At 42.1% G+C, this 26,821-nt stretch overlaps 1 protein-coding gene across 2 annotated transcripts in view; it reads right to left on the reverse strand.

The window, feature by feature from the left end:
• Positions 1 to 7,768: 7,768 nt before the first annotated feature.
• Positions 7,769 to 26,821, reverse strand: part of BTF3L4 (basic transcription factor 3 like 4) — a 33,743-nt gene continuing 14,690 nt past the window's right edge. Inside the window, exons 4-6 of one of the 2 annotated variants that reach the window (XM_023188679.1) lie at positions 12,544 to 12,745; positions 9,994 to 10,053; positions 7,769 to 9,456 (exon numbers count right to left, since the gene is read on the reverse strand). In XM_023188679.1, the coding sequence (XP_023044447.1) occupies positions 9,410 to 9,456; positions 9,994 to 10,053; positions 12,544 to 12,745 (309 nt within the window). In that variant the 3' untranslated portion in view covers positions 7,769 to 9,409. The remainder of the gene's footprint in view (positions 9,457 to 9,993; positions 10,054 to 12,543; positions 12,746 to 26,821) is intronic. The other variant, XM_023188695.1, reaches the window with a different exon arrangement.

Here is a 26,821-nt window from a genome sequence, read left to right on the forward strand (position 1 = left end):
TTTTTTTCTTTTTTTAGAGAGAGGGTCTTACTCTGCAACCTGCGCTGTAGTGCACTGGCCTGATCATAGCTCACTGTAGCCTCAAATTCCTTGGCTCAAGAGATCTTCCACCTCAGCCTTTGGAATAGCTGGGACCACAGGTACATATCACCATACCTGCCTTTTTTTTCTTTTTTTTTTTTTTTTCACTTTTTTGTAGAGACAGGATCTCACTATGTTGCCCAGGCTGGTCTCCAACTCTTGGCCTCCTGCCTCAGCTTCCCAAAGTGCTGGGGTGATTACAAGTATGAGCCACCATGCCCAGCTGCTTTTCTCTTTCTAGTGTCCCTTGTACATTTTGAATTTTGATGTAATACAATTTATCTACTTTTTTTATTTCATTGCCTGTGCCTTTTGGTGTCACATTGAAGCAATCGTTGCCAAACTTAGTTTCACGAAACTTCCCTTTCTTCTAAATTTTTTGCTTTTGTTTTTGTTTTGAGGTGGAGTTTCACTCTTGTCACCCAGACTGGAGTGTAATGGCGTGATCTTGGCTCACTGTAACCTCCACTTCCCGGGTTCAAGAGATTCTCCTGCCTCACCCTCCCGAGTAGCTGGAATTGCAGGTATGTGTCACCACACCCGGGTAATTTTTTATATTTTTAGTAGAGACGGGTTTCATCATGTTGGCCAGGCTGGTCTGGAACTCCTGACCTTAGGTGATCACCCACCTCGGCCCCCCAAAGTGCTGGGATTACCACTGCACCCAGCTTTTTTTTTTTTTTTTTGAGACAAGTCTTGCTCTGTCGCCCAGGCTGGAGGGCAGTGGAGCCATCTCGGCTCACTACAAGCTCTGCCTCCTGGGTTCACGCCATTCTCCTGCCTCAGCCTCCCGAGTAGCTGGGACTACAGGCGCCCGCCACCACGCCCGGCTAATTTTTTCCTATTTTTAGTAGAAACGGGGTTTCACCCTGTTAGCCAGGATAGTCTGGATCTCCTGACATCGTGATCCGCCTGCCTCGGCCTCCCAAAAGTGCTGGGATTACATGCGTGAACCACCGCGCCTGGTCCCCGGCTTTTTTTTTTTTATACAGTCTTGCTCTGTCTCCCAGGCTGGAGTACAGTGGCGCCATCTCTGCTCACTGCAACCTCCTCCTCTGGGTTTAAGCCATTCTCCTGCCTCAGCCTCCTGAGTAGCTGGGATTACAGGCGCCTGCCACCACACCTGGCTAATTTTTGTATATATATTTTTGAGACTGAGTCTCGCTCTGTCGCCCAGGCTGGAGTGCAGCGGCGTGATCTCGACTCACTGTTAACCTCCGCCTCCCGGGTTCAAGCGATTCTCCAGGGTCAGTCAGCCTTCACAGTAGCTGGGATTACAGGCACGTGCCACCACGCCCGGCTAATTTTTTGTACTTTTAGTATGCACAGGGATACATCATGTTAGCTAGGACTGTCTCAATCTCCTGACCTCGTGATCCGCCTGCCTCGGCCTCCCAAAGTGTTGGGATTGCAGGTGTGAGCCACTGCGTCCAGCTAGGAATTCTCTTTATCTATGCTGTAGGTATTCAGAACTGCCATATTCTTTCTGAAAAGCAATTTTACAATATGCATGAAGAGTTCTAAAAATGTTCATGACTCTTTCAGCCAGTAACTACACTTTCAAGAATCTATAGAAGCTGAGTGCAGTGGCTCACACCTATAATCCCTGCACTTTGGGAGGCTGAGGCGGGTTGATTGCCTGAGGTCAGGGGTTCGAGGCCAGCCTGGCCAACATGGTGAAACCCCATCTCTACTAAAAATACAAAACATTAGCTGGGCTTGGTGGTGTGCACCTGTAATCCCAGCTACTAGGGAGGCTGAGGGAGGATAATCACTTGAACCCAGGAGGCGGAGGTTGCAGTGAGCCTAGATCGCGCCACTGCACTTCAGCCTGGGCAACAAGAGCGAGCACAACTCATCTAAAAAGAAAAAAGAAACTATTGAAGGAACTCAGATATATATGTGTGTGTGTGTTTTTAGACGCAGTCTCACCCTGTCACCCAGCAGGCTGTAGTGTAGTGGCATGATCTCAACTCACTGCAACCTCTGCCTCTCAGGTTCAAGCAATTCTCCTGCCTCAGCCTCCTGAGTAGCTGGGACGACAGGTGCATGTCACCACTCCCGGCTAATTTTTATATTTTTGTAGAGATGGGGTTTCATCATGTTGGCCAGGCTGGTCATGAACTCCTGACCTCGTGATCTGCCCGCCTCGGCGTCCCAAATGCTGGGATTACAGGTGTGAGCCACCGCGCCTGGCCGTGTTTTTTTGTTTTGAGACAGCATCTCACTCTATTGCCCAGACTAGAGTGCAGTAGCACAATCACAGCTAACTGCAGCCTTGACCTCCCTGGGCTCAGGTGATCTTCCCACTTCAGCCTCCTGAGTAGCTGGGACTCTGGGACTATAGGCAGGCGCCACCATGCTCAGCTATTTTTCGTAAAGATGAGGTTTTGCCATGTTGCCCAGGAGTCTTGAACTCCTGGGCACTATATTACAGGCTCAAGGGATCTTCCTTCTTCAGTCTCCCAAAGTGCTCGGATTACAAGCGTGATCCACCTTGCCTGGCCCTCTTTCAAGTTTTATATCTTAGGTTTTCGTCTTTGATCATTTTGAGGTTTTTTGAGACAGAGTCTCATTCTGTCGCCCAGACTGGAGTGCAGTGGCACAATCTAGGCTCACTGTAACCTCTGACTCCTGGGTTCAAGAGATTCTCCTGCCTCAGCCTCCTAAGTAGCTGGGATTACAGGTACCCACCACCACACCAGGCTAATTTTTGTATTTTTAGTGGAAATGGAGTTTCACCATGTTGGCCAGGCTGCTCTGGAACTCCTGACCTCCAGTGATCCACCCACCTCAGCCTTCCCAAGTGCTGGGATTACAGGCATCAGTCATTGCACCTGGCCTCATTTTGAATTAACTTCTGTATATGGTGTAAAGGATCTGTCATTCTTTTGCATGTGGATATCATTTTCCCAGTGCCATTTGTTGAAGACTTTTTTTCCATGGAATGGTCTTGGCATCCTTCTTGAAAAGCATTTGGCCATGCATGTGAGGACTCATTTCTGGACTCTATTTTATTCCATTGGTCTATATATGTCTTGTATGTCTTTATGCCCAGTACAACATGGTTTTGATTGCTGTAGCTTTTTTTTTTTTTTGAGATGGAGTCTTGCTCTGTCGCCAGGCTGGAGTGCAGTGGCATGATCTTCTTGGTTCACTGCAACCTCCAACTCCCTGGTTCAAGCGATTCCCCTGCCTCAGCCTCCTGAGTAGCTGGGACTACAGGCATGCGCCAGCATGCGCAGCTAATTTTTGTATTTTTAGTAGAGACGGGTTTCACCATGTTGGCCAGGATGGTCTCGATCTCTTGACCTTGTGATCCGCCTGCCGTGGCCTCCCAAAGTGCTAGAATTACAGGCATGAGCCACCACACCTGGCCCATATTGCTGTAGCTTTTAAGTAAATAAGCTTTTAAATCAGGAAGCATTAGTCCTCCAACTTTGTTGTTCTTTTGCAACTCTTTTGGCTATTTTGGGTCTCGAGATTCCATATGAATTCCCAGATGAGTTTTTCTATTTCTTCAAAAAAACATCACTGGGATTTTGACAGGGATTGCATTGAATTTGTAGATCACCTTGAGTAGTACTGACATCTTAAGTCTTCCAGTGTATTAACACAGGATGTCTAATTATTTGTTTTCAGTGTACATACTGTCACCGTACATCACTGGTTATTTCTAAGTATTTTATTCATATTGATGCTATTGTAAATGGAATTGTTTCCTTAATTTCCTTTTTGGATTATTCCTTGTAAGTGTACAGAAATGCAATTGAGGCCGGGCGTGGTGGCTCACACCTGTAATCCTAGCACTTTGGGAGGCCAGGGCAGGCAGATCACGAGGTTAGGAGTTTGAGACCAGCCTGGCCAACATGGTGAAATCTCTACAAAAACACAAAAAAATTAGCCATGCCCGGCCTTTTTTTTTTTCTTTGTGAGACAGACTTTTGCTCTTGTTGCCCAGGCTGGAGTACAATGGTGCGATCTTGACTCACTACAACATCTGTCTCCTGGGTTCAAGCGATTCTCCTGCCTCAGGCTCCTGAGTAGCTGGGATTACAGGCGCCATCACGCCTGGCTGTTTTGTATTTTTAGTAGAGATGGGATCTCACCATGTTGGCTGGGGTGGTCTGGAACTCCTGACCTCAGGTGATCCACCCACCTTGGCCTCCCAAAGTGCTGGAATTACAGGCGTGAGCCACTGCGACTGGCTATTATTATTATTTTTTGAGACAGAGCCTCATTCTGTCATCCAGGCTAGAGTGCAGTGGTATGATCTCAGCTCACTGCAACCTCTGCACCCCAGGTTCAAGTGATTCTCATGCCTCAGCCTCCCAAGTAGGTGGGACTACAGGTGTGTGCCACCACATCTGGCTAATTTTTTTGTATTTTTGGTAGAAATGAGGTTTCCCCATGTTGGCCTCAAACTCCTGACCTCCTTAAGTGATCTACCCACCTCAGCCTCCCAAAGTGCTGGAATTACAGGTGTGAGCCACCACACCCAGCCTCCTCTATTAGTTCTAACAGTTCGTGTTGAATAGTTTGATTTTAAACACAGAAAAAGTATGGCTGCAAGATAAATTCACTACCTTGTTCAGGTTTATAGTTTTTCTTTAACAAGGTATGCCTAAAAGGTAGCAAAATTTTAAGAAACACTAGTGTCAAGATCAACATACATAACCCAACAATTTTTGCCGAAATGCTGCTATGAAACATCCTGAGGTATGCAAAATATTCAATTATTAACTTCATAAAAGTCAACTCCTGAATACATGCAAAAATTACAAACCCTACTTATTTAAAAAAGAAAATCCTTAGACCCTGAACAATCCTTATGACAGGTTTGACTTTCAGGCTAATATTGAGTGATATTAATTGGTGAGAATATCTAACTGGAGAGGCTATGTAAACATAATTTTCACTTCAATAAGTATTTGTTGAGTGGTATGGAGTGATAAGTTTACACCCTGGGATTTGATAACTTTCGATTAGAATCCTAGTTCCCCACCAATTAGCTGTTTGGCCTTTTGCCAATTTCCCTAAACCATTTTTTGTTCTTCTTTAAGACAGGGATTATAGACCGAGCATGGTGGCTCATGCCTGTAATCCCAGCACTTTAGGAGGCTGAGGTGGGCAGATCATTTTGAGGTCAGGAGTTCAAGACCAGCATGGCCAACATGGTGAAACCCCATGTCAACTAAAAATACAAAAATTAGCCAGGCATGGTGGTAGGCACCTGTAATCCCAGCTACCTGGGAGGCTGAGGCAGGAGAATGATTTGAAGAGGTTGCAGTGAGCCAAGACTGTGCCACTGCACTCCAGCCTGGGTGATAGAGACCCTGTCTCAAAAAAAGGAAAAAGATAGAGATTATAATATCTGCCTCACTGGATTGAGAATTAAATACGTTTGTATTCAATAGTCAGTAGTTCAAAAACGTTACATATTATGATGTTGAGTAGATTACACATTGGGCACTATAAGAAAGTAAAAAGAAAACCAAATAATCTTAATACTCTACTATGGCAAACGAATAGTATGTTGGAAGTAAATATAAGGACGTACTCAGATATGAAATTTAGGTAGTTGGCTGCTGTGTAGTGGGCTGGAGAGAGTGGATCATAAACAAAACTATTAAGAAAGCTATAATAATCCAGGCAAACTCCATGTGGCACAGCAATATAGGCAGAACTGGAGTGTTGTTCAATACAGGTTGAAATGCAGTGTAGAATGGAGACTTTCTATGCCTAGAACTGTGAGCTTCGGAAAATCTCCTAAGCCATAGCTTAGGAGGTAACAGGCTTTAATCATCTTTCACCTTCACCTTAATAATTTAGGGGATTCTAAGAAATCATTTGACTCTTCTAGGTACAATTTTATAGATAAAACTGAGGCTCAGAGAGCAAGGCCATCATTGCATTATTAACAGGGGGCACTATTCACACTGTGGTCTATGAAAATGACACCTTCTGGAACACCACAAAAATAAATGATGGCTCCCGAAGTTGTGCACGACAGCAGCCCTCTCAGAAAGGTTACAACCTAATGGTACATAGCAGAATTGATCTCTATCTAAAAACTTGTGCTTTCCCCACTATACCATACTATCTCTTACAACGGTATCTTATTTATGGGTATATAGCATACCTAGGGTTAAACAATTAATTAAACAAAGAAACAAATCAAACACATCCCTGATACAGGTTTTTCATAAGAACTTCATAGACTTATTAAAGTGAATTTAATGGAATCCTGTAAGCACTAGCTACTTAACAACAAATTAAGGTGCTTGATATATTCTTAAACCATTACTTAATAGGAAAAATAAGGGTAAAACAGATATAAGAGCCCAACCATTTACTTTGGACTTGTCCAAAACAGATAAGGAGCTTTACAAAAGACAAACAAACAAAAAAACCTCAAAGGACTAACACAAAAATTAAGATCATAAATCAATTTTCTACAGACATTTCTTGAATTATCCCAAAATTTTAAGGTCAATTTCTCCCACAAAATGCTTTTATCACTGTTATCTTGACAAAAACTACCTAACCTTAGTAAGAAGCACATATTTAACTAGTTCTTTAAATATAAAAAAACTATTTAATTCATATTTATGCCAAGAACACTATTTACAAAAGTTTCATCCAAACTCTTACCCTGTGTCTGTCCACACTGGAGGGAGGAACATGTCTTTGTGGAGAGGATTTCTTTGAGACTCTAAACACGATTTATTCAGGAAAGGGGAAGATACAAAAATATAGAACAAAAAAGAATACTGGCTCATTGTACACAAGAGAGGCCAGCCATTAAGAATTATCATCATCCTCTAGATGAGCAGCTAAAATGTGATCAAAAGGAGAAAGAGGAAGAAGCAAATAGCAAATACATAAATGTTTTATGGGTATTAATAAAAATAAAGACATCTCTGAACAAATGATAAAAATCCCTTCCTTGAAAAATTTCAAATGAGATCCACAGAAATGCAGAAGCAGAAGAAACTTTAGATTTAGAAACATCTCCTTTGGGCTGGGCGCGGTGGCTCACGCCTGTAATCCTAGCACTTTGGGAGGCTGAGGCAAATGGATCACCTGAGGGCAGGAGTTTAAGACCAGCCTGGGGCAACATGGTGCAACCCCATTTTTACTGGGGGGGAAAAAAATTCCCAGCTACTCTGGAGGCTGAGAATCACTTGAGTCTGGGAGGTGGAGGTTGCAGTCAGCCAAGACTGCAACACTGCACTCCAGCCTGGGCAACAAGAGCAAATCCTTGTCTCAAAAAAAAAAAAAAAAAAAAAAAAAAAAAAGAGAAACATCTTATTTTGACTGATAAATTTCAAGTAGTTACATGGCCTGTCCAAGGTCACATAATTAATGCCAGAATTGTGACTAGGACACAAGTCTCCTGGCTTCCAAGTGTGTGTTTTCTTTCATGCACTATATTGCCTATTATTTATCTGTTCCTAACCACTAGAAGTGGTCCCCCTAACTCTGCCTCAACAATGTCCCCCTTTGGGACAATTAGAGAAAGAATTCTGGACTGTGTAGATCATGTAGAGCTACTGACCTAACACTGGATGAGGCATTATTTCAAACAATTACTGCACTAACATTCATTTACAGGTGGAGAGTAGAGGAATAATATAAAAGGAAATTCTGTACACAACATCAAGAAAAGCACAAGAGGAAATAGTCTCCTCTTTTGTACTGTTATTTTATTTTGTTTAGTCCATATATTATATAAAACATAACAGGAAAAATGAACAAATTTATAAAATAAATTGAGGTGTTTGGATGAAAAAAATACAAGAGCTTTGCCTTCATGTCTATAGATCTCTTAATATATTGTTGGTCTTGCACCTTAGATATCAAATAAAGATACCCAGCTTGACACAAAAGTTGGTAGCTGCAAGGTTAAGCTGTATTAGTTTGATGATGGGCCAGGAAATGATATATTTTCTAAATTTTATCCTTAAATATTGGCTGTAACAAATGCTGATATAGCAAAACGTAAGCTTCTATTAGACAGCAAGAGTGAAACTTGAGTGAATGAATGCAACTTACCTCCAAGTCCTCTTAAAGGAGGTAAAAAAATAAATACTGTGTTTTACCAGTGCTCCCCCCAAAGCATTATTCTAAGCATGCAGGAGGGTATAGTGAGCAGCTACAATAGTAAGATCCAACCCAGAGGTAGGTTCAAGGCCAAGAGTAGGAGAGTGGTTGAGGAAATCCTCCTAGGGCCAGTACCATTTCACAGAATGCCCATTTGTGCTGGGGGATGAGTCTATGGCCTATTTTCTTCTGATGCAAAAGGACATTCCCAATTTCAACCTTGCTGAAAAAGAGGCATTTTTGTACCTGCTATTAAGAACAGCTAGGATACAGGATAAGGCTGGCATAAAATTATTTAGCAAGCACATGCTAGCTATTCCAGTTTGAAATCTACCGAACTGTAAAATTGGGGGAGAAATAAAAAGTTGAAGATGAAGTTGTTGTTCCTCAAGATGAGGGAACAAAATCTTACAAAAGGAGGGATTAGGCACTCGCTTAACTCTATATGGAGAACATCCTTCTCAAGCTAGGTGGAAGATGAGGAAGAATATTACCAAAAGCTGACCAGGCCATTTGGAGACCAAAAGGAGAGGAAAAAAGGCATTTAGGAAGCAAGCTAGTAAAAGAAGTTCTTCTGGGTCTGACTAGTTAAGTGAATCTAAAATAACCATACCAAAGATATGTTACCCATTACTCCAGCATGAAGCCAGTGGCAAAATACCTCCAAGACATTTTAAACCCAGAGAAGTGTATGAAAAATATGATAGTTAATCAAGCAAATTAAAAACAAACCACTAATGGTAAAAATCTCTTCAGATCTGAAATCCAAGACACTCACTTCCCATTAATTCTATGCCTTATGGGGGAAAAGAAAAGTAACAAATGTAAAGATTTTTTTTTTATTTCTACTGGGGAGGGAGGAGGATAAATAGAACTGTTTTCCAATTTGCTCTCTACTGTATACACACATACCCACACACATACATAAACATACATACACCAAAAATACCCCAAACAAAAAACAAAAAAACCAGGAATCAAAAAACAAAACACCCTCAAACTGCACCAATACTTCATATTTTGACCAAAAAAATATCCTGGGAGGAAGTGCAAAATGCAAAATCAAATGACCGAAAAATGCTGAACAAACAGCATTATTAATATACAAAATATTTATATTACTGAACTAGTAACAGGTGATGTTCTCTGTGTCTGTAAAACTTTGGAACCACATAGCTGATTTGTTAAATCTAGTCCATGCCAGCTTCCAAAAACCAAACTTTTAGTTAGCTTCGTTCTTTGATGCCTCATCAAAATTTTCTACAAGATCTGAAAAAGAAAAACAAAGCATATGAATCAAAGAATACAAAAAAGGAAAAAGAGGTAAATGGAACTCCTAACTTCTAACCCTAATAAAAATAAAATTAGTACAACTAGAATTAGCCTGAAAACATAAGGAAGCAGAAATGAACTGGTGGCATTTTACTAACAATGATTTAATTATCTGCTTAGGACAGTAATCCTAAGGAAATGTTCATCTTTTTTTTGTCTATGCAAACTACTGAGGTGAATAGCATTTTCATATGTCAATTATAATTCACACAGAAATGTTATAACAATAGCTATGCAGATTTATAATCACAGTGATTTCAATTTAATAAATCCAGGCAGCAGAGCTTTGTGTGACAATTTCTGATTCTAAGGTGGGGACTTGCATTGTTTTACATTAGATCCTATCCATATTATTGTGAATCAATTTAAATTCATGACTTTACAATCAACACAAACCTAAAAGTCATCTATGCAGTGACTGAAAGGAGATAAACAGGATGCTTAAAATCTTAAGTCTAAGGAAATGTCACTTACCTGGAACATCATCATCCTCCTCATCAATGTCTTCTGGTTTTGGTGCTTTACTGTCCAAGACTACAAAAAGTTTATTTTAGTATCAGTCATTGAGAACAAAGACCTTAAAGAAAACTTATGTTTATCCCTTTTTTTCCTGTATAAATCACATCCAGTTGCTCAGAAAAAGCTAAATATTGTCAATCTAAAATGCCATTCATAGTTTTCTGCTTGAGTAACATTAAAAATAAATAAAACTTTAATTTAGATATACACTGATACATAGCTGGCGATTTCAATGTGTGGCAAAGATGAAATTTATTTTATTTTTTGAGACAGGGTCTCACTCGGTTGACCAGGCTGGAGTGTAGTGGTGCGATCTCGGCTCACTACAGCCTCCGCCTCCAAGTTCAAGCAATTCTCCCTGCCTCCCAAGTAGCTAAGATTACAGACAAATGCCACCACACCCAGCTAATTTTTGTATTTTTAGTAGAGACAGGGTTTCACCATGTTGGCCAGGCTGGTCTCGAACTCCTGACCTCAAGGGATCCACTTGCCTTGGCCTCCCAAAGTGCTGGGATTACAGAGGTGGGCCACCACACTCGGCCTACAAAGATAAAATTTATATGCAAAGTGGAATAACTGATCACTGAGTAAAAAGACTTTACAGTGGCCATATTCTCCAAATAAAAAAATTAATATTAATATTTTTTTCAGCCAGGCATGGTGGTTCATGCCTGTAATCACCGCACTCCAGCCTGGGCAACAGAGTGAGACTCTGTCTCCAAAAAAAAAAAAAAGCCAGGTGCGGTGGCTTACGCCTATAATCCCAGCACTTTGGGAGGCTGAGGCAGGTGGATCACGAGGTCAGGAGTTCAAGACCAGCCTGGCCAAGACGAGAATGAAACCCTGTCTCTACTAAAAATACAAAAATTAGCTGGGCGTGATGGCGGGCCCCTGTAATCCCAGCTAAATTGGGAGGCTGAGGCAGAGAACTGCTTGAACCTGGGAGGCGGACGTTGCAGTGAGCCAAGATCACGCCACTGCACTCCAGCCTGGGTGACAAAGCAAGACTCTGTCTCAAAAAAAAATCAATCCATCAATCAATTTTTTTTCATTTTTTTTGATGTAAGAAAATATCTAGCTAAGTAGTATAGGCACTGCAATACTAGGCGTTTTCATTTTTAGGGGCAACATGACACATTTGAAACCAGGACTATCTTGGAAATTCAGAATTTATGGTTGCCATATTTATAGGGCAATCAATAATATTTAACAACATAGATGTCTGACAACATTATTTTCTTTTTTCTTTTTTTTTTTTTAAAGAGACAGGGTCTCCCTGTGTCACCTAGGTTGAAGTACAGTGGCATTCCATAGCTCACTGCAGCCTTGAAGTCCTGGGCTCAAGTGATCCTCCTGCGTCAGCCTCCTGAGTAGCTATGACTATAGGCACGCTCCACCACACCTGGCTAATTTTTGTATTTTTTGTACGTACAGGGTCTCACCATGTTGCCCAGGCTGGTCTTGAGCTCCTGGCCTCGAGCAATACTCCTTCCTCAGCATCACAAAGTGCTGGGATTACAGGAGTGGGCCACTGTGCCCAGCCATACAACAGATTTTCTGATTGTCATTAATTAGCAGTGAATATTAAATTAACTATTTAAAATGATGGGCCAGGCATCGTAGCTAACGCCTGTAATCCTAGCACATTGGGAGGCCAAGGTAGGTGGATCACTTGAGGCCAGGAGTTCAAGACAAGTCTGGCCACCATGGCGAAACCCTGTCTCTACTAAAAATGCAAAAATTCACCGGGTGCAGTGGTGCACACCACCTGTAGTCCCTGCTACTTGGGAGGCTGAGGCACGAAAACTGCTTGAATCCACGAGGTGGAGGTTGTAGCGACCCGAGATCGCACCACTGCACTTCAGCCGGGGAGACAGAGCGAGACTTTGTCTCAAAAATAAATAAAATAAAATAAAATTATGGCCTGCAGATCCTGGCACTATCCTTTTAGGTAATTACCTCTCAAGTTACTATATTACTACCCAAATGTTTCTGAATATTCTTTTTTTTTTTTTTTTTTGTGAGACAGAATTTCGCTCTTGTTGCCAAGGCTAGAGTGCAATGGCCCAGTGTCAGCTCACTGCAACCTCTGCCTGCCAGGTTCAAGCGATTCTCCTGCCTCAGCCTCCCGAGTAACTGGGATTATAGGCGCCCACTACTATGCCTGGCTAATTTTTGTATTTTTAGTATAGACGAGGTATCACCATGTCAGTCAGGCTGGTCTCGAACTCCTGACCTTAGGCAATCTGCCCGTTTCGGCCTCCCAAAGTGCTGAGATTACAGGCGTGAGCCACTACACCCAGCCATGTTTCTGAATATTCTATGTGTCACACTACATAATCATTAAAGAAACAAACTCAGAATTTTATGAAGCATAGAAATAATTTTACAGAAAGTCAAATAATTACATACAGGCAAATCCAAATTAAGATGGGACACCTTGTAAATGATTAGGTTCTTTAAGTAAGGTGGGGAGAGAAAGATTTACTAAATTGAAATACCTACCTTGCCGTGGGAACTGTTCAGCTAACTTCCTAAGGCTTGTTAAACTGTCAGCACCAAGCTGACTTAATATTCCAGGAAGCATTTCTGTGATTGGTTTGGCTTCTGCATGACCAGTAATTGCAAAGGTGTTAGCAGAAAGGGAAGCTTGGACTTTGGGATTGTTGAAATGAATAACTGTCCCATCATCTTTAATCATGTTCACCTGTATGATCACAGAAGAAAAATGTACTTCACATGCTAGGCACACTAAAACAAAATATTTTTAAAAAGCAAGTCAGCCAATTACGGTTTTTTACTTGGTAGTTATGTAATCCCAAGGTAGTAACTGGCCAAGCAGTGGACATTCATGGAAAAAGATCATACTAATAAAGTAAAATGGTGTAGATGGCACAAATTATTAGGATGGTCAAGAAATATTCACTTCATTATAGAATCTAAATTTTAAATTCAAAGACTTCTAAAAGAAGTACATGCCCACGTTTTTTAAAAAATGGAAGTATCAGCCACGAACCAGCTTCTTAATGAAATTACTCATTATCTTACTCAATTTATACTGTCAAACAAAATCAGTGCAATTTCCACTTGGTAGGGTAGCATCTTACTTAGGGGACTGGTTATAAAGGGGCAATAGTATATAGTAAAAATAATCACTGAAAATCCATAAAGAACACTCAGAAATTAAACCAGGTGTTTCATTCCTTCAAGTACTTAGTACATTTATAAAAATGTCAACTTGTTCTCATCATGTCATTCTTTGTAGGGAATTTTGTTAGTTCCTCTAAATTTTTTTTTTTTTTGGAGACAGAGTCTCACTGTATCATCCAGGCTAGAGTGCAGTGGCACGATCTCAGCTCACTGCAGCCTCTGCCTCCCAGGTTCTAGCGATTCTCCTGCCTCAGCCTCCCAGGTAGCTGGGATTATAGGCACGTGCCACTATGCCCGGCTAATTTTTGTATTTTTAGTAGAGATGGGGTTTCACCATGTTGGCCAGGCTGGTCTGGAACTCCTGAAATCAGGTGATCTGCCCACCTTAGCCTCCCATAATGCTAGGATTATAGGCATGAGCCACCACGCCCAGCCAGTTCCTCTAATTCTTAAGGGTAGCTTCTCAACAATCTTTAATAACCCCTGTAAAGGTCAAAGAAGTTGTCCCACCCACTTGCCTACTGACCTGAACATGCTTTATCAACAACTAGAAAACCTTTAAAAATCATCCTCACATTCTTTCCATAACTTTGACCAATATGAACTGACTATTTCAGATTTGATTTCATCCATTGCCTGGTACTTACTGAAATGGAAGGTTTAACATATGCTACTTAGATTGTTATTTTTCTCTCTCACTCGTATTTTGTTTTTTTTTTAGTAGAGTTGAATTTGCATAAGTTGAATGTGTAAATAATGTGATTCCACTATGTAGTTGATTCCCCTGGGTAAGTTACCTTGGTGGTAACATGCTTACTATATAAAAAGGTTAGGAAGAGTTAACTCTTGGCTACTTTAGAAGCATTTCATGATCCATCCAAAATCTGCCCTGTCACAATCAAGCATAGATGCTGAGTGTTCTCCATGGACTGTGGGAAGAGGGCTTTTCTTCCTCAGAGGTGATCACCAGTATTGACAGCACCAGAAAGGAAGGGCAAGAAAGGGGCTTCTAAATTTCAGGCAAGACCTGGAACACAGAGAAAATAAAGGCAAATCCCTGAAAAATTGTAACTAAACCCCACAAATAATTTCCCCATGTTTCTCTGACAAAAATCACTATTTAAATTGTATACCCTTCCCTCTCTCACTATTACACCTAGGGTTCTATTAATTATATCACACACAATAAGCATTCAATCCAGCTGTTCTAAAAACATGGCACTGTGAGTTATATTAACTTCAGAAAAGATCAATTAAGTAGTTTTGAAGATAATTACAGTTTTGGTAGAAAAGTTAAATGTTAAAGTGGGTGAAATCTAGGCTTGAGAAGGATGACAGTGGATATGAAATGGGATGTTGTTCTGCATTTACGCTAGAATCACATAATTTTAGAATGGGAAAAGAATAAAAGATATGGTAGGACTATATTTTCCACATCAAGACCAAATCATGTGGTTTAAAAAATGATTTCAGGCTGGGTGTGGTGCCTCACACTTGTAATCCTTGCACTTTGGGAGGCCAAGGTGGACAGATCATGAGTTCAAAATTAGCCTGGCCAACATGGTGAAACCTCATCTCTACTAAAAATACAAAAATTTATCCAGACATGGTAGCGGATGCCTGTAATCCCAGCTACTCAGAGGCTGAGGTAGACGTGGCTTGAACCTAGGAGTCGGAGGTTGCAGTGAGGTGAGATCGCGCCACTGCACTCCAGCCTGGGCAACAGAATGAAACTCTTTCTCAAAAAAAAAAAAAAAAAGAAAAAAAAGAAAAGAAAAGGGCCAGGTGCGGTGGCTCACGCCTGTAATCCCAACACTTTAGGAGGCTGAGGCGAGTGGATCACGAGGCCAGGAAATTGAGACCATCCTGGCCAACACGGTGAAACCCTGTCTCTACTAAAAATACAAAAATTAGCTGGGTGTGGTGGCACATGCTTGTAATCCTAGCTACTTGGGAGGCTGAGGCAGGGGAATCACTTGAACCAGGGAATCGGAAGTTGCAATGAGCTGAGATCATGCCACCTCATTCCAGCCTGGCTACCGAGTGAGATTTTCTCAAAAAACAAACAAAAAGGCCAGGTACAGTGGCTCACACCTGTAATCCCAGCACTTTGGGAGGCCGAGGCAGGCGGATCACCTGAGGTCGGGAGTTCAAGACCAGCCTGGCCAGCATGGTGAACTCCTGTCTACTCAAAATACAAAAATTAGCCAGACGTGGTGGCAGGCGCCTATAACCCCAGCTACTTGGAGGCTGAGGCAGGAAAATTGCTTGAACCTGGGAGGTAGAGGTTGCAGTGAGCCAAGATTGCACCACTGTACTCCGGCCTGGGCAACAGAGTCAGACTCCGTCTCAAAAAAAAAAGGAAAAAAAAAAAAGGGATTTCTAAAATACTTCCGGGTGCAGTCTCAAATATTGGAATCTGAGACATTTTTTATTTATAGACATTAAAGTCACAAGAAATTTGAAATCAGTATTGTTCAAAAAATTCAGACTATACATTTGTTGAACTTAGAAGTCTTCCAGTTCAAATCCTTTATGTTAAAGAAATAAACACTGAAGACAAAAGCTCTTGGTTAGCAACATACCCAAGGACAAATAGCTTGTTAAGTGCAAACTGAGGACTTTAACCTGGGTTTCCCAACGTGTTCTTTAATTTCCTTCCTACTAAGTCATTCTCACACTTAAAACACTTATTTGCCTATAAAAATTCAATTCAGCTGGGTGCAGTGGCGCATGCCTGTAATCCTAGCACTTTGGGAGGCTGAGGCGGGTGGATCACCTGAGGTCAGGAGTTCAAGACCAGCCTGGCCAACATAGTGAAACCCCCCATCTCTACTAAAGATACAAAAATTATCTGAGTGTGGTGGCAGGCACCTGTAATCCCAGCTACTCGGGAGGCTGAGGCAGGAGAATTGCTTGATCCCGGGAGGCGGAGGTTGCAGTGAGCTGAGATCACACCATTGCACTCTAGCCTGGGCAATAGAGCGAGACACTGCCTCAAAAAATTAAATAAATAAATAAATAAATGAATAAATAAATAAAATTCCATGGCCTCATGACAGCTTGCCAGAGAATGATTTATTTCAGGATATAGGCCAAATTGAGAATACAAAAGAAAACAAAACAGGTATATAGATAAGATGTATCTTACTGGCTATAAAACAAGAGGCTAACATGGAGCCAAAAACAATAAACAAACTCATGGAATTTTTCCTTATGTTCAAGTTTCTCTTCTGAAGGCTAAATGTTGTTATATTTTACACCCTGATATAGGTCTTTCTAGTTTGAAATATGCTTGCGTTTAGTGTGAAAAGCAAGATGAATTCCATCTCAGATTGTGAAACATAAATTTATTCATGGCTGTTTTAAATGGAGTGGTCTAAAAGATGCAGCTTCAGGAACAGAAAGGTCCAGAAAGGGAGAGTTTAGTTAATATTAGAATATAGAGAAATATACTAGAAGTTAAAACAGCTATAATATTTTCTTTTTGTCTCTCTTTCTTTTTGAGATGGAGTCTCACTCTGTTGCCCAGACTGGAGTGCAGTAGCACGATCTCTGCTCACTGCACCTCCTCCTCCTGGGTTCAAGCGATTTTCCTGCCTCAGCCTCCCAAGTAGCTGGGATTACAGGTGTGTGCCACCATGCCCAACTAATTCAGATTATTTTATTTCTATCTAATATTCCTTCCTTCTAAGCAAATGACATGGTTATATAAGGCTTCTGGGCACAAGCTATTAGAAACTATCAAACGATGAATTATTTGGCTGAACAAGATCAGTTAGACACCTCCCCTGCCATTTTGGGTAAAAGAAGGGATAAGGAACTTGTTAAAGTTATAAAGCAAATTATATGCATTTAATATCGAGACTTCACTTCTTTCAGTGATTTTATACTGTGTGGTTTAAGCAAAAATTATATGCATTTAATATCGAGATTTCACTTCTTTCAGTGATTTTATACTGTGTGGTTTAAGCAAGCCATATATGTACAATATAAGAACAAGGAGCAGCCAAATAAAAGGGACTAAAACTAGCAACTATACCAGCACTGAGGTCTTTTTTTCAACCAAACATCCCCTTTATGTTTTTTTTTTTTTCCCCTAAAGATAGCTGAAGGTAAACGATGCCACTTGAGCTAAGGAGAAAGAGGCATTTTGAGACCCCAGTCCAAACCACGGAATGCCCTTGCTCTCATGTTTTGCTCTAACAATACTGATGTGTCTAGTAGTTAGCAGTAAACTTTGTCCTCTCATGCCTAATGTACTTATATATGCTGTTTTCACTGTTTATAAGAACCATTTCCTACTTCTCCATCTTGCACATTCCCATTTATCCAAGATTGAGGTAAGATGCTTCTTTCTCTGTGAAAACTTAAGGTGCCAACTTACTGCTATTATACAGAATTGTCTTGTAGTATAATTGCATTTGTAAATCATTGACCATACTAGAAGGTGAATTTGAGATCAGAGACCATGCCTTATTAGACACAGTATTTCCCCCAATATCTAGTACATAATAATCACTCAAATCTGCTGAATGAATGGATACCTCCTATACAATTTATTCTAAAATCATGGCTGGGCATGGTGGCTCATGTCTGTAATCCCAGCACTTAGGGAAATTGAGACAGGAGGATCACTTAAGCCCAGGAGTTCAAGATGCCTGGACAACACAGGGAAAACCCCATCACTACCAAAAAAAAAAAAAAAAAAAAAGCAAGCCAAGTGGCGTGGCAGTACATGCCTATAGTCCTAGTTACTCAGGAGGCTGAGATGGGAGGATTGCTTGAGCCTAGGAGGTCGAGGCTGTGATCACACCACTGCATTCCAACCTGGATGATAGAGCGAGACCCCGTCTCAAAAAAGGAAAAAAAAAAGAGCCGGGCGCGGTGGCTCACGCCTGTAATCCCAGCACTTTGGGAGGCCGAGGCGGGCGGATCACGAGGTCAGGAAATCGAGACTATCCTGACCAAACATGGTGAAACCCCGTCTCTACTAAAATTACAAAAATTAGCTGGGTGCGGTGGTGGCGCCTGTAGTCCCAGCTACTCGGGAGGCTGAGGCAGGAGAATGGCGGGAACCCGGGACAGGGAGCTTGCAGGGAGCCAAGATGGCGCCACTCACTCCAGCCTGGGCGACAGAGCAAGACTCCATTTCAAAAAAAAAAAAAAAGGGAAAAAAAAAGAAAAAGAAAAAGGTTGTTGTTGTCAGACCAACTCCCCAAATGCTAGATAATGGGTCACATTAAGGTTTAAATATAGCATCAGCAGTGCCTCCAATGAAGATGCCCAGAATCTCCTGGGCTGTATCTTTAGCTTGAATTTTCCTCTAGTTTTGACCTTTCAGAATCAGCCCAATCTACCCTCCAGAATTAGGGGCATTTTAAGTCACTCTTGGCAACTGCTGGGTGGCCCTTTTATGCTGCTATCAAAACACCTTAACCGCTACCTTTGCTGGCCTCTGCATACGGTGCGTAAGTTAGTCTTAGTAGCCTCCTACCTGGTAAATTTGATGCTCACTTTGTTCCTACACAGCAGTACATTTTTGTGGCTAGAGGAGGCTCACAAAGTTATATTTGACTCCAAAGCTCTTGCTAATAACTGCCCTCTCAGTTCATGGAGGCTTGAATTCTTCTTTGTGACTTTTTTGAATCCAACTGAGAATGATATAAGAGAATTAACAGTTGTCTGTTTTTTTTCTTTTTGAGACGGAGTCTCGCTCTGTAACCCAAGTTGGAGTGCAGTGGCGCAATCTCAGCTCACTGCAACCTCTGCTAACTGCAACATCTGCTTCCCGAGTTCAAATGATTCCACTGCCTCATCCTCCGAAGTAGCTGGGATTACAGGTGTGTGACACCACGCCCAGCTAACTTTTGTATTTTTAGTAGAGATGGGGTTTTGCCATGTTGGCCAGAGCCTGGTCTCAAACTCCTGACCTCAGGTGATCCACCCGCCTAGGCCTCCCAAAATACTGGGATTACAGGCCGGAGCTACCACACCCAGCCAGCAGTTGCCTTAAAATAAAGTTTTACTGCTACTCCATCCTATATGTAATGGCACTTAAATGTTTACCAGGAAATTCATCTTTTACTGACTTCTTCCTATATCTTTTAAGAGACAGGGTTCATTCTGTCTCCCAGGCCGGAGTGCAGTGGCTTGATAAGAGCAGCTCACTGCAGCCTCAAACTTCTGGGCTCAAGGGATCTTTCTACCTCAGCCTCCTAAGTTGGTAGGACTACAGGCATGTGCCACCATGCCTGGCTAATTTTTCATTTTCTTTAGAGATAGGGTGTCATGATTTTACTCAAGCTGGTCTTGAACTCTTGGCCCTAAATGATCCTCCTGCCTTGGCTTCCCAAAGTGCTGGGATTACAAACACAAGTCACCACACCTAGCCTCTTCTTACAGTTTAAAAGGGTGAAATAACAGACTTCTTAAGAATAAGGCACATAAGCGTCTAGGGTGTTGTGAGACTGAAGAATGTGAGATTTTGAGGATTATGGGCTTTGCACACGCTCTTATAAGACAGTCAGTATATCCTTCACATTCAATTCTAGCTCAGCATCTGCTTATTTCTAATGGCTATTATTAAGTCAAAGCTTACAGCTCTCATTAGTCTGTAACATATGCTGGGATCACTTTCTCTTATTCTCTGGTGACAAGTCTGACAAGACAGGAATTCTTTTTTTTTTTGAGACAGAATCTCGCTCTGTCACCCAGGCTGGAGTGCAGTGGCACGATCTGGGCTCACTGCAACCTCTGCCTCTCAGGTTCAAGCGATTCTCCTGCCTCAGCCTCCTGAGTAGCTGGGATTAGAGGCATGCGCCACCATCATGCCCGGCTAATTTTTCTATTTTTAGTAGAGACGAGGTTTCACCATGTTGATCAGGCTGGTCTCAAACTCCTGACATCATGATCTGCCCGCCTCAGCCTCCCAAAGTGCTGGGATTACAGGTGTGAGCCACTGTGCCCGGCCTTTTTTTTTTTTTTTTTGAGACTGAATCTCGCTCTGTCACCCAGGCTGGAGTGCAGTGGCACTATCTCTGCTCAACGCAACCTCTGCCTCCTGGGTTCAAGCAATTCTCCCATCTCAGCCTCCCAAAGTAGTTGGGATTACAGGCGCATGCCACCACGCCTGGCTACTTTTTTGTACTTTCGGTACAAAAAAGAATTCCCGCACCCAGCTAGGAATTCTCTTTATCTATGCTGCAGGTAGTCAGAACTGGCACATTCTTTCTGAAAAGCAATTTGACAATATGCATGAAGAGTTCTAAAAATGTTCATGGCTCTTTCAGCCAGTAACTACACTTTCAAGAATCTATAGAGGCTGAGTGCAGTGGCTCACGCCTGTAGTCCCTGCACTTTGGGAGGCTGAGGCGGCTGGATCACCTGACGTCAGGAGTTTGAGGCCAGCTTGGCCAACATGGCGAAACCCCATCTCTACTAAAAATACAAAAAATTAGCTGGGCGTGGTGGCACACACCTGTAATCCCAGCTACTCAGGAGGCTGAGGCAGGGTAATCACTTGAACCCAGGAGGCGAAGGTTGCAATGAACTGAGATTGCACCACTGCACTTCAGCTTGGGCAACAAGAGAGTTAAAGGAACTCAGATTTTTATATATATAAATATACATGTATTTTATTATATATAAACACACATATAAAATACTTATGTATATATCATTATATATTATAATTTATATATAATATATAACATATATTTTAAAATATATAAATATATTTTATTATATATTTTTCATTACATACATATACATACATATATATACATATTTTTAGACAGAGTCTCACTCTGTCGCCCAGGCTGTAGTGTAGTGGTGTGATCTCTGCTCACTGCAACCTCTGCCGCTCGGGTTAACCTCCGCCTCTCGGGTTCAAGCAATTCTCCTGCCTCAGCCTCCTGAATGTAGCTGGGATTACATGTGTGTGCCATCATGCTCAGCTAATTTTTGTATTTTTGTAGAGATGGGGTTTCACCATGTTGGCCAGGCTGGTCATAAACTCCTGATCTTGTGATCTGCCCGCCTTGGCCTCCCAAAGTGTTGGGATTACAGGCATGAGCCACGGCGCCCAGCCCAGAGAGATATATTTATGTATAGAAAAGTTCAACACATGATTCTTTTATTATCAATATATGTATAATAAATAATAAAGAACTGTTAAATTACAGTATAGTATATCCATACAGTGGAATGTACATAGATACCTACACGATTAAAAGGATTTTTTAATGATATAAAACAATTTTAATAATATAATGCTATTTTAAAAAATGATTATTGGCAGGGTGTGGTGGCTCATGCCCGTAATCCTAGCACCTTGGGAGGCAGAGGTGGGAGGACTGCTTGAGGCCAAGAGTTCAAGGCCAGCCTGGGCAACATAGGGAGACCTCATCTCTACAAACAATTCTAAAAAGTAGCCAGACATGGTGATGGAGTCACTCAGCCTGGGTGACGGAGTAAGACCCTGTTTCAAAATAAAAAATTAAAAAAAAAAAAAAAATTATTTTAAAACAAAAACATGTCAGATGCAGTGGCTCATGCCTGTAATCTCAACACTTTGGGAAGCTGAGGCAGGTGGATCACCTGAGGTCAGGAATTTGAGACCAGTCTGGCCAAAAGAGTGAAACCCCATCTCTATTAAAAATACAAAAATTAGCTGGGTATGGGACTGGGCGCGGTGGCTTACACCTTTAATCCCAGCACTTTGGGAGGCTGAGGCGGGTGGATCACCTGAGGTTGGGAGTTCGAGACCAGCCTGACAAACATGGAGAAACCCATCTCTACTAAAAATACAAAATTAGCCAGGCATGGTGGTGCATGCCTGTAGTCCCAGCTACTCGGGAGGCTGAGGCAGGAGAATCGCTTGAACCCTGGCAGCCGAGGTCATGGTGAGCCGAGATTGCCCCATTGCACTCCAGCCTAGGCAACAAGAGCGAAACTCCGTCTCAAAAAAAAAAAAAAATTAGCTGGGTGCAGTGGCACACACCTGTAATCCTGGCTACTACTTGGGAGTTTGAGGTACGAGAATTGCTTGAACCTGGGAAACAGAGGTTGCAGTGAGCCAAGACTGTGGCAATGCACTCCAGCCTGGGTACAGAGTGAGACTCTATCTCAAAAAACAAACAAACAAGGAAACAAAAAACAAGATCTTGCTCTGTCACCCAGGCTGGACGTGCAGTGGTGAGATCATAGCTCACTGCAGCCTAGAGCTCCTGGGCTCAAAGGATCCTCCTGCTTACCCTCTGAATAGCTGGGATAACAGGCATGCACCATCATGCCCAGCAAATTATATATATATTTTTTTATTTTTTTGAGACGGAGTCTTGCTTTGTTGCCCAGGCTGCAGTGCAGTTGCATGATCTCAGCTCACTACAACCTCTGCCTCCCGAGTTCAAGCAATTCTCTGCCTCAGCCCCCCCGAGTAGCTGGGATTACAGACGCCCACCACCATGTCCGGCTGAATTTTGTATGTTTAGTAGAGAAAGGGTTTCGCCATCTTGGCCAAGCTGGTCTTGAACTCCTGACACTGTGATCCACCTGCCTCGGCCTCCCAAAGTGCTGGGATTACAGGTGTGAGCCACCCAGCCCGACCTTTTTTTTTTTCTTTTTGGAGAGACAGCATCTCACAATATTACCTAGGGTGGTCTCAAACTCCTGGCCTCAAGCAATCCTTCCACCTTAGCCTCTCAAAGTGTTGGGATTATAGGCATGAGTCATTGCACCTGGCCAGAAAAAGGATTCTAAATTGTGCATCTAGCTGTAATCATATACATATCTATATGACATATATGAGACATATACATCACATATGTGACATATATGATATATGAGACATATATGACATATATATGAGACATAGCAACATATATAGCAACATATATAGTGTATATATATATAGTGAACATAAAGATGGGAAAGATTAAATACAAGACTAATAGTAACTCTCTCTGGGTGGTAGGGATTATGGTTGAATATTGTCTTCTTGACATTTTCTCTATATTCCTGATTTTCTATAATGGCAATATCTACTATCTATATAGATACACAGATAACTTTTTTTTTTTTGAGACAGAGTTTCACTCTTGTTGCCCAGGCTGGAGTGCAATGGCATGACCTCAGCTCACTGCAACCTCCACCTCCTGGGTTCAGGCAATTCTTCTGCCTCAGCCTCCTGAGTAGCTGGGATTACAGGTGTGCACCACCACGCTCAGCCAGTTTTTTTTTTTTTTTGAGACAGAGTCTTGCTTGTTGTCCAGGCTGGAGTGCAATGGCACGATCTCAGCTCACTGCAACCTCCGCCTCCCAGGTTCAAACGATTCGTCCGCCTCAGCCTCCCGAGTAGCTGGGATTACAGGCACACACCACCATGCAAGGTTAATTTTTGTATTTTTGTAGAGATGGGGTTTCACCATGTTGGTGAACTCCTGACCTCGTCATCTGACCACCTCAGCCTACCAAAGTGCTAGGATTACAGGTGTGAGCCACCGCACCCAGCCTGCACCCAGCTGGCAATATATTTTTATACTGAGGGGAAGAAAGCTCTTTTAAATACAAAAGATGCAGATAAGGATGGAAAAGATGTGGTATATGCATACAATGGAATATTATTCAGCTATAAAGCAGTGAAGTTCTGACAGGCTATGACCTAGATGAACCTTGAAAACACTATGCTAAGTGAGGTACTCAAGGCCTCCAGGCACAAAAGGACAAATACTGCATGATTCTGTTCATTTGAAATATCTAAAATAGGCAATCCATAAAATAGAAAGTAGATTGGCTGTTACCAGGGGCTGGAGTAGAGGGGAATAAGGAGTTATTGTTTAATGGGTACCAAGTTTCAGTTGAGGAAAATGAAAAAAGTTCTAGAGATGAAAAAAAGTAGTGATGGTTGGCCAACATTGTGAATTTTAATGCCAATGAATTGTATAGTTAAAAACGGCTGGCCCCACGCCTGTAATCCCAGCACTTTGGGAGGCCGAGGCAGGCAGATCCTGGGGTCAGGAGATCGAGACCATCCTGGCTAACATGGTGAAACTCTGTCTCTACTAAAAATACAAAAAATTAGCCGGGTGTGGTGGCGGGCACCTGTGGTCCCAGCTACTCAGGAGGCTGAGGCAGGAGAATGGTGTGAACCCGGGAAGTGGAGCTTGCAATGAGCCGAGATTGCGCCACTGCACTCCAGCCTGGGCAACAGAGTGAGACTCCGTCTCAAAACAACAAAAAACAAAGACACAAATAAACAAAAAACCAAAAAAAACCCCAGCTAAAATGGCAAATTTTATGATATATATAGAGATATATCTGCACACACACACACACACACACACACACACAGAGTAAAAAACAAAACAAAAAGCCAAAAGAACAGGACCCTAAGAGAGAAAGAAGGAGACTGTGGGATGATAAGGTGGATAGGACATGGTGCTTCCCTTTTACTCTCCGGTACTCAGAGTTGTCTCTCTATGGGCACCTGAGGCTCTAGCTAGAGGAAGAAGGAGCTGCAGGAAGAGCCAACCAATAACTTTAGGTTCTCTTTCTGTACAACTGGTTCAGAAATAACAAGAACCAGGAAGAGGAAAACGTACAAAGTAAAATTTATGTGTCCAATTACAAAAGTTATATTCCGAGCCTTAAGCTTTCTCTAAGTCCTAGCTCCCTATATCTAACTTGCTGCAGAACAATCCCACCTGGAATAATCAGTACCTCTTAAATTTAATAGGCTCTAAGCAAACTCATCACAGAGAATCAGCATGCTACAGACTATAATGAATAAACATGTTCCCTGCTGTCAAGACTCTTTGTAAGTTACTGAAAACAGACTACTGGGTTAATCAGTTACCATTATACACCACGATATGAGACAGCAAAAAACATATTATAGAAGATCAACTTAGGCTAACAGCAGTAAAAGTACAGAGAAAAGGTTGATTGCACCTGGAAAGACAGGAAGGGTTTCATGGAGGCTGAATTATACCCTAATTAAGACAGAAGCTGTCCTCTGAATATAATTGTAAAACTCTATGAAGCAACTTGGAACAATTAGGGCTTCTGAATCGGAAAGTGCTTTTTGGTTACACTTCTTACCAAATAAACTGGAAAAAGTCCATTGTTTCTGAGAAATAAAACAGACCCCATTGTCGATGGATTCATGCAATTAGGGGAAGAAAAGGTGACAGCATAGTCACTATATTCAACTAGATTACCAAATAACCACATTCAAATATTTTCAAATGTTACAGAACATAAAACATTTTCAGAAATTTGGTTCTGGATGATACTCTGCAAGTCTGCCTAAGAATTCCTTTCAAAAAGCTGGTTATGGCCGGGCGTGGTGGCTCAAGCCTGTAATCCCAGCACTTTGGGAGGCCAAGACGGGCGGATCACGAGGTCAGGAGATTGAGACCATCCTGGCTAACATGGTGAAACCCCGTGTCTACTAAAAAATACAAAAAACTAGCCAGGCGACGTGGCAGGCGCCTGTAGTCCCAGCTACTCGGGAGGCTGAGGCAGGAGAATGGCGTAAACCCAGGAGGCGGAGCTTGCAGTGAGCTGAGATCCGGCCACTGCACTCCAGCCCGGGCGGCAGAGGGAGACTCCGTCTCAAAAAAAAAAAAAAAAGCTGGTTATTGGCGGGGCGCAGTGGCTCACGCCTGTAATCCTCCCAGCACTTTGGGAGGCCAAAGCAGGTGGATCTTCTGAGGTTAGGAGTTTGAGACCAGCCTGGCCAAAGTGGTGTAACCCCGTTTCTACTAAAAATATAAAAATTAGCCAGATGTGGCGGTGCATCTGTAATCCCAGCCACGCGGGAGGCTTAGGCAGGAGAATTGCTTGAACCCTGAAGGCAGAGGTTGCAGTGAGCCAAGATGGTGCCACTGCACTGCAGCCTGAGTAATGGAGTGAGACTATCTCAAAAAAAAAAAAAAAAAAAAAAGAAGGCCGGTTATTTACTGGACCTTTGTATGAAACCATCTCTGAAACCCATCAATATCTTAGTTTTTTTTTTGTTTTTTTTTTTTTTGGTTTTTTTTTGAGACTTCTTGCTCTGTCACCCAGGCTGGAGTGCAGTGGCATGATCTCAGATCACTGCAAGCTCCGCCTCCTGGGTTCATACCATTCTCCTGCCTCCCTCTCCCAAGTAGCTGGGACTACAGGCGTCCACCACCGCGCCCGGCTAATTTTTTATATTTTAGTAGAGACGGGGTTTCACGTGGTCTCGATCTCCTGACCTCGTGATCTACCCGCCTCCGCTTCCCAAAGTGCTGGGATTACAGGCGTGAGCTACCGCACCTAGCTTTTTGTTTTTGTTTTTGTTTTTTGAGATGGAGTCTTGCTCTGTCGCCAGGCTGGAGTGCAGTGGCACGATCTGGCTCACTGCAACCTCCACCTCCCAGGTTCAAGCAATTCCCCTGCCTCAGCCTCCCGAAGTCCTATCCTTTAGTTTTTGACAGCCTTGGATTTTCCTTTGTTTGGTAACATTAAAAACAAACAAACAAACAAAAAACTATATATAATTTATTATACCAAATCAATGAACTAATGAATGCAAAAAAGTTCGGAAAAGCTTGTCTTATTCCAAATAGCCTTTCAGTTTATTTCTTTTTTTTAGACAGAGTCT

This window comes from Piliocolobus tephrosceles, chromosome 1, assembly GCF_002776525.5.
Source record: "Piliocolobus tephrosceles isolate RC106 chromosome 1, ASM277652v3, whole genome shotgun sequence".
Classification (NCBI taxonomy): Eukaryota; Metazoa; Chordata; class Mammalia; order Primates; family Cercopithecidae; genus Piliocolobus; species Piliocolobus tephrosceles.